General features: G+C 48.6%; 1 protein-coding gene across 1 annotated transcript in view; it reads right to left on the reverse strand.

Moving 5' to 3' along the window:
- Positions 1 to 9,945, reverse strand: part of EHD4 (EH domain containing 4) — a 78,230-nt gene extending 68,285 nt beyond the window's left edge. Inside the window, exon 1 of the mRNA XM_075531611.1 lies at positions 9,602 to 9,945. Coding sequence (XP_075387726.1) covers positions 9,602 to 9,837 — 236 coding nt within the window. The 5' untranslated portion in view covers positions 9,838 to 9,945. The remainder of the gene's footprint in view (positions 1 to 9,601) is intronic.
- Positions 9,946 to 10,430: the final 485 nt, after the last annotated feature.

Below are 10,430 nucleotides of genomic sequence, written 5' to 3' on the forward strand. Positions count from 1 at the left end.
AAGCAAGACCCCACATTACAGCTTGCTGGAGTTTCCTCTGTCCTCTGGATCCTGGGTGGCGGAGTGGTTACGAATTGGGCTGTTATCTGCAAGGTCTGCAGTCTGAAACCACCAGCTGCTTCCTGGCACAGGGGCTGCTTTCTACTTCCCATAAAGTTACCGTCTCAGAAACTCACAAGACAGTTCTACCCAGTCCTGTAGGGTCGCTCTGGGTCAAGTCGATGGCAGTGAATTTGGTGTTTTGGTTAGGATCTTTGCTCCACGTCCTGCCTTCCTCTTAGCCTTCCTCATCATCAGCTGCTCCCCCTCCACTCCTTCCCTTTCCCCAACTTCTCACACTGCGGAGGTCCTGCTCCTCTTTAACAGAACCTCCCTAAGGCCTGGGCCAGGCCACGGCTCTTCCCCTCGGCGTCCAGTGCCTGAGCCTCCTATCTTGGATTCTCCAGTGCCACCACCTGCCTCCATCCATGCCTCCCTGGTTTCCATCACCAGCACTCCCTGCCACAGCTCAAGCCCATGTCACCCTGGCCTCCTGATTGCTAATCCACTGCTTCTATTTCCATCCTTCTCCCAGGCGGCGCTGACACTCCCACAACCCCCTCTCCTTCCCTGGCATCTATGGGGATCATCTGTTATCTCATTTGTCTAGCGTCCTTTTCCATTTTCTGAAAACAGCATTCTGAGGAGCCACCTCCTCCACTCTTACTCCCTGTGGTTCGGGTGGCTGACCAGCCCACTCCACCCCACTGAGGCTGGAAAACTGGCAGAACGGCCTGGAACTGGAGCTGACCACCTGCCAAAGAGGGTCGCCAACATGAAGAAGACAGCAGGACTGACAAGGGATCCCGATGACACCATTTTGTGTCTTGCGTCTGAGGCCAGCACATCCTAGTTTAATTATTCTCATGAAATTCTTTTTTTAACCTTTTTCCTTAAGCCAGTTGGATCTTTATCTTGAGTAACCAAATGCCTGAAGATAGAGCAGGGTTGAATCTCCGTACTCCCTGAGTAAACTCTGCTTCTCCAAACTTCCCCCAATGTCTCCACAAGTTCTTCTCAAGGAACGCTGACTCACAGCGGACCTCCCCTGTGGGTTCCCAAGACCTTAACTGTGCATGGGCTTAGAACGCCTAGTCTTTCTCCCAAGGAGCAGCTGGTGTTTTCGAACTGCCAACCATGCAGATTGCAGTCTAATGCGTAACCACTATACCACTTGAACTCCTAGGTGCCTGCAAATATCTGTGTTCCTTAGACTCCTGTCCCCAGAGCTTGGCTACCAATTGCTGACACTCAAAAATCAAATGTGTATCAGGCCAGGACTCCCACTGTGCTCTAAACCTATTATGACCAACCTGCCTGTGAAGTCCCTGCTTAGGGATCATGTAAATACATGCTATTGCTGTTAGGGGTCATTGCGCTGGTTCCAGCCCATAGCGACCATACACACAATAGAGCGCAACATCACCTGGTCCTGAGTCGTCCTCACATGTGCTCCTATGCTTGAGCCCATTGCCGCAGCCCCAGTGTCAATCCATCTCATTGCGGGCCTTCCTCTTTGTCACCGCCTCTCTACTTTACCAAGCATGATGTTTCTCCACGGACTGAATCTGGTCTCTCCTGACAGCCTGTCCAAAGTATGTAAGAAGTCTTGGCATCCTTGCCACTCAAGAACATCCTGGCCATCCATCTAAACAACAGCGTTGCTGCTGTTAGATTTCATTAAGTCACTTTTGACTCACAGAGACCCACGTCACGGAGGAGAGCCATCCCCTAGGGTCTCCAAGCCCATCACCGTATAGCAGCAGATTGCCAGCCCACTGGGTTAGCAGCTGAGCGCTTAACCATTGCACTTTCACGGCTCTTGGAACAGAACAACTACAAACTCATCATCATGTTGCTGTCTGTTCTCTTCTTATGCCTCTCTCTCAGTGAAAGACTCCACTACCTCCCCCCGCCCCCCAGGGACACAAAGAAACCTGGGCCTCGTTCTGGACAGTTCCCTTCCCTTACTCCCCAGCTCCTGCAAAACCAAATAGCGAACTCAGCGCTGGTTCACTGTGGATGTCCTGGACTCTAGCTGTTGACGGGAGTAGGAAGCCCAGTCTTTCTCCCGAGGGGCTGCTGGTGGTCTCCAACTGCTACCCAGGTGGATCACAGTCCTACACATAACCACTACACCACCAGGGCTCCACTGCCCCAGCTCCTGACCACCAGTTAATTTTGGCGCATTAGTCCCTAGGGATCTGCTTTGAGGTGGCATCCTCAAAGAGGCCTTATCCCACTTCCGTGCTCGAAGGAGGTCCTCCTGTGCTCCTAGCCAACCTTGCACCTCTAGGGTCATAGCCTTCGTCACTCATGAGCTGTCATGGCTTACTGATGCTTTCCTATATTCCCCATGAAGCTTTACATTCTGGGAGAGTAGGGCCTATCCCTACAATAAATGCTATTTGCATAAGCAAGCAATAGAGCAGCGGTTCTCAACCTGTGGGTCACGACCCTCTTGGGGGGGGTGTCGAACAATCCTTTCACAGAAGTTGCTCGATTCATAACAGTAGCAAAATGACAGTTATGAATTAGCAACAAAAATAACTTTATGGTTAGGGGGGTCACCACAATATGAGGAACTGTATGAAAGGGTCGCAGCCTGTGGAAGGTTGAGAACCACTGCAGTAGAGTCTGCACCTGATTTTATACTCTGTATTACAAATGTAGTCTAATTCCTCCTCACAGAAGTTAAATGTATCAATATTTCAGAGAGAGCTATAAGAAGGGTGCACCTGATGCAGAAAGCTGGTTGTCAGGGGCCCTATCACTCGAATGGGATTGGGAGCACCCAACAGGGCCCACAAGGTTTCCTAACGGGATGTTTTAAAAGCAGTGGCTAAATAGGCAGAGCCTGTCACTGGTGGACCTCGCTGATCCCCGAGCTGGACTGCCTTCATTCCTTGCTCTTTAATTGCTCAGGCTTCCCAAAGGAATGGAGGACTTTGCTCCTATTAGGAATTCCTTTTCCTTCTTCCCCCTCCCTTTGCTGGCATCTAGTTTTCTGATACTTCTCATATTTTTATACCTTCCTAAAAACTGCCAAACCCTTCTCTGAGCACAACTGCAAATTCTTTCTGTCCACTGCCCATCCACCCAGATAGTCCCTGAGCCCTCTGCCGTGTCAGGACCTGGGAGCAGGCTGCAGACTGGAGCCACTCCCTCCCAACTGTGCACAGCTCCCTTCGACCATCTCTGGATTATCTTCTCAGAGAGAAAAGGAAGAGGCAAAAGAACAGTTGAGTCATGATGCTTTCTGTTAATCTTGTAGCAAGAGCCCCAAGCAGTGGGCCTACCACTTCCTGATTCCTACCCAAAGAGAATTATTTATTGTCGGAGGCATTTCTGCCCCTACTCCAGCTTCCTAGCCCTTCCCAGGGTCCTTCACGTGGAAGTTGTTTCCCCCCTTGCATGTGGGCCTTTTACCCGGCTCTTTTTCTCATACTGAACACTACATTAGCATGACACTATCTAACCTCTTAAAATGCAGCTCTTACTGAGGATTCTGTAAGGAAATATTTATCATCCCCTCACTGTTACCAACTTTGTTGGGTTATGATGAGTGGATGAGTTTCTGCTGACAGGCATGCACAGGAGGAAGGGCACAGAGGGGTTGTGTGGTGACTACTGCCCTTCCTTTTGTCTTCCTTCATTGTAACTTCGGAGAAGTGCTGGGGTCCAAGATGGGCCTCTGTCTGCATTTCACTTCAATTCTTGGGTCTTGGCAGGAGTGAACCTGCTTCGTCAGCCATCAGACCTGTAGGCTTTCCTTCCCTCTCCCGATGTTCATCCTGTGATCCCTCCTGCCCTGTGTTCTCTCGGCTTCTTTCTTCTTTTTCCTTTCCAGCATCCTTTCTGTATTTTAAAGCATGCACACAGGACAGCACACAGATGCAGAAATCATTTGATGACTACCAACTGCCAAATTGTGGAAATTAATTAAGTTATAAAGTACTGAGTGTTGAAGACTGGATTGTTTTATATCATTTTTAATTGAGATACAATCATTCATGTATAGTATAAAATTCATCCACTGAAAGGGTGTAATTCAGTGTTTGCTTTTGTATAGTCACAAAGTTGTGCAACCAACTCCACAATCTAATTTCAGAACATTTTCATCACCCCTACCAAAAAAACAAAGCCCCTTACCCATTATCAGTCACCCCCCCCCATTCCTTTTCCACATGGACACCCAGTTATGTCAGCAAAATTTGCTATGGTTAGGCTTTCCTCAACTGACCATGAAGGGACACACTCTTTCTGGGTTCTCAAGTCCATTCGACAGCTCCATCTGGCTATCCTCATGCCAGGACCACACCCTGACCTTGATGACTGCAGGTTTGGGGTAACAGTTGGAACTGGGAAGTGTGAGTCATCCAACTTTGTTCTTCTTTTACAATATTGTTCTGACTATTCTGAGCCCTTTGCATTTCCCTCGGAATGTTAACCTCAGCTTGTCAATTTCTGCACACACAAAAAGCCAGCTGGGATTTCAATAGGAATTATGCCAATCTGTTGATTACTTCAGGAAGTACTGGCATCTCAACAATATGAGTGTTCTGATTAATGAACACAGGAATCTTTCCATAAAAAAGCCCTTTGGGGGGAAAAAAAAGCCCTTTGGGTCAACGTTTTATAGTTCTCAACCTTTAAGTCTTGCACGTCTCTTGTTATGTTTATTCCCACATATTTTCTTCTCTTCGATGCTACTGTACATGGAATTATTTTAATTTTTGTATTGTAATTGCTTATGTATAGAACCACACAATCGATTTTTTCATATTAATCTTGTATCCTTTAATGAATTTGCTTGTGCTAATAGTTTTTGTTTTGTTTTGGTGTGGATCCCTTAGTATTTTCTATACACAAGACCATGCTACCTGTGGGAAGTTATTTGTACTTCTTTCTTGTCTATCTAAAGGCCTTTTTCTTTCTTTTGTCTAGGTTCTTGGACCTTGCCCTTAAAAGCCTACAGATTCCTTGAGTAACTTCCTTCTTTCTTCTTCACGAGCAAGCGAGGGGAGGGCAGTGAAGGGATGGCGATGTGGGAAGAGTTCCCTAAAATGAGAAGGTGCAATCATGGGGGATGAACTGACTTTAGGTGAACCTCACATTCTTTCAAGTATGTCCACCTTCACAGCAAGAGCTTTTCTGGGCAAATCTCTGAAGTCTGTTTTCCTCTGTTTGGGACAAAAGCCTGGCCAAGCTCAGCAATTACCCATCCTGGGCTGGTACAAAGTCTAAATCGATAAGGTCACTTTCCCCACTCCTATCTCTTCTCCTTTCCTGGTGCTATAAATCATGTCCATCCAAAGTATATGTGGAACATTAACCTTACCTGTGGATGCAACTCTGTTTGAAAATAAGGTTTTCCATGCTAGGCTAAGGAGCCCTGGTGGCATAGTGGTTATGCATTGGGCTACTAACTACAAGATCTGCAGTTCAAAAGTATGTGTAGACGCATTAAATGTGCTGCTAGTGGGACTTTAAAAGGAAATGATACACATATTATTGGATAGTAGAGGAAGGGTGATCCTTTTTAATAAGGCGGCAAATACTTTGGAGTGTGTGCTAATATTTTGTGGAAAAAAGAACTTGTAAGTGATGAATTTGCATGTTTGGCTGAAGAAATCTTTAAGCAAAATCTTCAAGATGAAGCATGCTTCCTCCTTGTTGCTTACAGTAGAATAGAGTGAAAAATGAAACCAGAACTTAAGAGATTTATAACAGTTGGTGATGCAAACTTAAAAAGCATGTCTTGGAACTTTCACCAAAGGTGTGGCTACATACGTTTTTCTAAAGAGATCAGGCCTGTGACTCATGGATCTAGTCAATCACCACCCAAAAGCCTCTCAGTGGAGACAAAACCAAATGAAAGAAAGCTGTCTGTCTCCTGGAATTTTACAGGCAGGAAATGGGCCAATGCAGCTAGTCAGCTGCCAACACCGGTTGTCCTCCACGAAAAGAAAGGCACTATCTCAGGAGCAGATGGGCTATCACAGTAGACCTGTCACAGAGGAGCACTGGGCAGGACTGCTACTTCCTCAGTTTCAGAGAGGGGGGTCAACTTCAGAGGTATGGAGGCCACGTCAGTGGGCTAAGAGAATGAGGCCGCAGCCCAAAGTCAAGAGTTTGGGCTGTTTCACTAGTCCAAGAAAATGCCCAATAACAACTTCCCTGGTGGCTTTTGACCTGGCTTGGTACCGACCTAGTCCCTACCAGTTTCTCTGATTTGGAAGTACAATGTCTACCAGGTGTCTGTTTCGTCACTACTTTGGGATATGACTTACAGCCTAGATTTTACAGGTCTATAGTCAAAGGGATTTAGTCCCAGAAGGAAAACACCCAGAGTCTCACACTTAGTTGATTTAGACAATGCAGAAGATGAGATTTTAGACCTTACAGTTGATGCTGGAATGGGTTATGGTTGGGTGGATCATATGGGAGGGTGAATGTGTTTTGCAAATGACATGAACATACATTTTGAGAGGGTCCAAGGGTGTAATTAATTCCTACCAAATAGATGTTGGAATCCTAAGCCCTATACTTGCATACACGATGCGATTTGGAAATTGGGTTTTGTTGTTAGTTAAATCATAAACAAGCCGTCAACACCACGAGAAATATGCATTTCTTTTCATTAAGGCCACCCACTTGTGGTATTTGTTACAGCAGCAGGAGGAAGCTTAGACATCTGACCAATTCTTCCCTTCTGGTGAGAGGTGGAACAGCCATCTCAAATTTCCTTTTAGGCCAGTTTTGTGATTTGGGTGAGACGAGTCCACCCACTGCCTTCCCTCTGTCCATCCCTCAGTCGATCCTCTTCCCTGTATTTGAACCCCTGATGAGCTTCCAGCCGGTGTGTATTTTCTTGGTGGCCAACTTCGCCATTCATCCCATCCAAGAAAGCTTTTCCTCAGACAAGAGACACACTGAATTTTCCCACTCCGGATGAAGGTCTTGGCCCACCTTCCCAACCCTGGGGCAAAACGAGGTTGGTTATAGGTATGGATTCACTCAAGGTGTGGAATGGTAGAGCACAGACTTTGCTGAATAGCTCTATGGTGGGAAGCTCCCCTCCACATTAGCTCTGTGTTATCAGTGAGTGACCTCTTGGGATGTGGCAAGAAACCAGGAGGCTAAGAATCTCTGTGTAGATAGGTGCACCCCACATCCAACCATGGGCTTCCAGCATTCAGTCAGTAGAGGCACACAATTCAGGCCTCTGTGGCACAGATCAGAGAGGGCTAGGAGTCAGGAACCAGCATGGTTAGCACCCTGCACCAAGCATTCTGCTCTCTGGCACCAGTACAGGTGTCTCTCAGATGTCTGACCTTTTATGAGGGGGCTTCCACCTAGCTATAATCTGGAACAAACTCACGGCCTCACCAAACTTCTTGTCCAGCCTGATTTTCTTCTTACCTCAAAGGTCCACCTTGTACCCGTGGCCTAACAAGGCCTCTTAAGTCAGCGATGTCCTCAAAGACCAGTGGCTTCCAGAAAAGCCCCTCCTCCTTCACCCAAGGGTTGTGAGTGGCACAGAAGTGGTTGATTTGGGTGGAGCAACTAGAATAAATCGAATCTCAGAACCCTTCTTAAAACTTTAATTAGTTCATTAAACTTGCCCCAAATAATGAAAAAAGTAAATTGGGGATTGGGGGTGGGGTTGGGAGTGGAAGTGGGGAATGAAGTCAGGGCCCTACTCTGAGCTGTGTTCTCTTTCTTCAGACTGCTTATTGTCCAGGCCAGGGCAGCTGAGAGAGGCTGTCCTAGCTGCAGGTTGGTGCCACATTAAGCAGGGGCTCCCTAATGACACATATGCACAGTAATGCCTTTGTGGCAAAGACAAACAGGAAAAACTGCCCCGGGTGCTGTGGACACGCACCACTAATATCTGCGATAGTATCACTCTAACAATACTATGCTCTTACACTTGATCTAGTTCAAAAATTCCACTTCCTACTCCTGTATTACTTGGTCATAATACTTTATTATTCAAGTTCTTAAAAACTGGCTAATTATTACTGAGACCTTATGTATACCATCTGCTTGTCATCTTTCAAGGTGCTGGTTTCTGTAATATTTTTATTTGGAATATCTGGGGAGACATACTTAATCCAATTTTAAGCATACTCGTAAGCATTAAGGTAGCTTTTAACTTGTTATTTTTCCCCAGTCTTCTCTTCTTTTCCTGGACATTCAATGTATTGTCTAGAACTATCGTTTAGTACAAAGCGCATTTCTTAGCTGAATTCATTCATGGTGTATGTGCTAAATTCATAGGGCATGAATTTTTACATAATATTTTTTAATCATTTTATTGGGGGCTCATACAACTCTTATCACAATCCATACATACATCAATTGTATAAAGCACATTTGTACATGCGTTACCCTCATCATTCTCAAAACATCTCCTCTCCACTTAAGCCCCTGGCATCAGCTCCTCATTTTTAACATATTTTCTATAGTGACAATTACTCCTCTGGTTGTAGGAGCTATTTAGGCCACTGGAATGGAGGGAAAAAAGAGGTCACCACTTAATAGAAATGGCATGCATCCAAATATAGATGCGGCTTTCTCAAACACCTGTTGAATAAACATCAATGATGAAGAGATGGTTAACAATTTCCAAAACCCTGAAATGGCCAGTAACTGCTTCAACTGAAACAGCAAAACAATATACTGGCTGCTTTAGCAATAAAATAGTTGCTTCAAAAGGTAATCTACGTAGTTCCATACACACATTATTTCCCATCAAAAGCCACTTTGGAGGAAATCGATTTGTTCAAAACACAAGGCATGCAAGGCGAGTCCTTGTGGAAATACAGCAGACATAACAGATATTTTCAGTTGTCAAGGGTGCGCGAGGAGGAAACGACCCACCTAAGAAAATAGAAACTGAGACCCATTTAAGAAATAGAAACTAACAAAGAGTAATTTGACACCCTCTAACTTCCGGTGCCCGTCCAGACCAGGCTGGGAACCAGCAGAATGAAGGGACCCCGACAGTCCCCTCCCATGGAACAGTGGGGGGGTTGACATGCAATGACGTCGAAGGACAGGGTCAGGGGCAACCTCCTCTAGTGCTGCCATTCATTTCTTGGTAAATAGTTATAACTCCGGGCACGCTCCTCAACCAAGACCCGATGGCCCATTCTAACCCTCAGCACCTCCGGCCTCTTTCTAGCGAAGGCCAGATCCCTTCGTTACAAGATGCAGGGACAGCCTCGCTCTCCCTTCCAGGAAGGGGGTTAGAACGGCAGATGCAGGAAGGAGAGCGCTTGGCTGTACCGGGAAGGGGTTGGGGGCCCTCAGGCCCGCGGGGGGCGGGGGGAGGGTGTCCGAGGCTACTGGACGGCCGTGCCCGCCCTGGGGCGGGGCTGAAACCCGGAGCCTGAGGTCATGCAGATGCCGGGGGTGCGGGGAGCTGCGGTCCGGAGGCTCCGGGAAGGGGACGCGGGCACCGCCGGACGCCCCCAGCGGGGTGGGCCGGGCGGTGGGTGCTGGGGACGACACGTGCACGCGGGGAGCGCCGCCCCGCGGCTGGGGCGGTTACCTGATGAAGGTGGTCTTGCCCGTGCTGTACTGGCCCACCAGCAGGATCATGGGCTTGTTGTCGAAGTCGGCGTCCTCCAGCGCGGGCGAGTGGAACTCGTGGAAGCGGTACGCCTCCTCCAGCGGCAGCACCTTGCGCTGGTAGAGCGAGCGCAGGCCGCCCGTCACCGTCTGCACCGCGTCCGCGCCGCCCGCGCGCTCGCGCCCGCCGGCCTGCCGCCCCATCCAGCTGAACATCCTCCCGTCCTGCGGGCCGCGCCGCGCGTCCGCTGGCTTCCGTGCCCCCCGGCGTCCCGGCCCGCGCCGCACGCCAGACTTCCAGGCTCGCACTGAGCCGGCCCCGCCGCGCTGGCCAGCGCCCGAGCGAGACCCCGCCTCCCGGCGCGGCAGCCAATCGGTGGCCTTGACGTCACGGGTGAGCGCTCATTATTAAGAAGCGTCCGCTCGGGCTCTTTTTCATTGGGCCCCCGCCAGCGCGGTGGCAGCGTCAGCCAATGGCGAGAAGTTCCTAATGATTTATGGAGATCCGAGGCCGCCCCGGGGACGCGGCCAGGAGAGGGAGTTTCCCGGACCCGGTTGCACCGGCACGACCGCGGCGGAGCCGCCCTCCTGGTCGCCAGGGCCCCGCCTCCGGCCAGGTGGCATCAGCTTCCGGGCACATTTGAGCTGGCAAGAAGTTGCCTAGGGAGGCTGCTCGGTTTGTTGGAACGTATGTTTTTTTTTTTACCAAGTCTACGGACGTCGACACTCCAGTGCTCAGATGAAGTTGACAAGCAGATTCTTCTCCGCAAATCATGGTTACGCCCATTTTATTTATGCAGAGACCTAGA

The sequence above is a fragment of the Tenrec ecaudatus genome, chromosome 14, assembly GCF_050624435.1.
Source record: "Tenrec ecaudatus isolate mTenEca1 chromosome 14, mTenEca1.hap1, whole genome shotgun sequence".
Taxonomy (NCBI): Eukaryota; Metazoa; Chordata; class Mammalia; order Afrosoricida; family Tenrecidae; genus Tenrec; species Tenrec ecaudatus.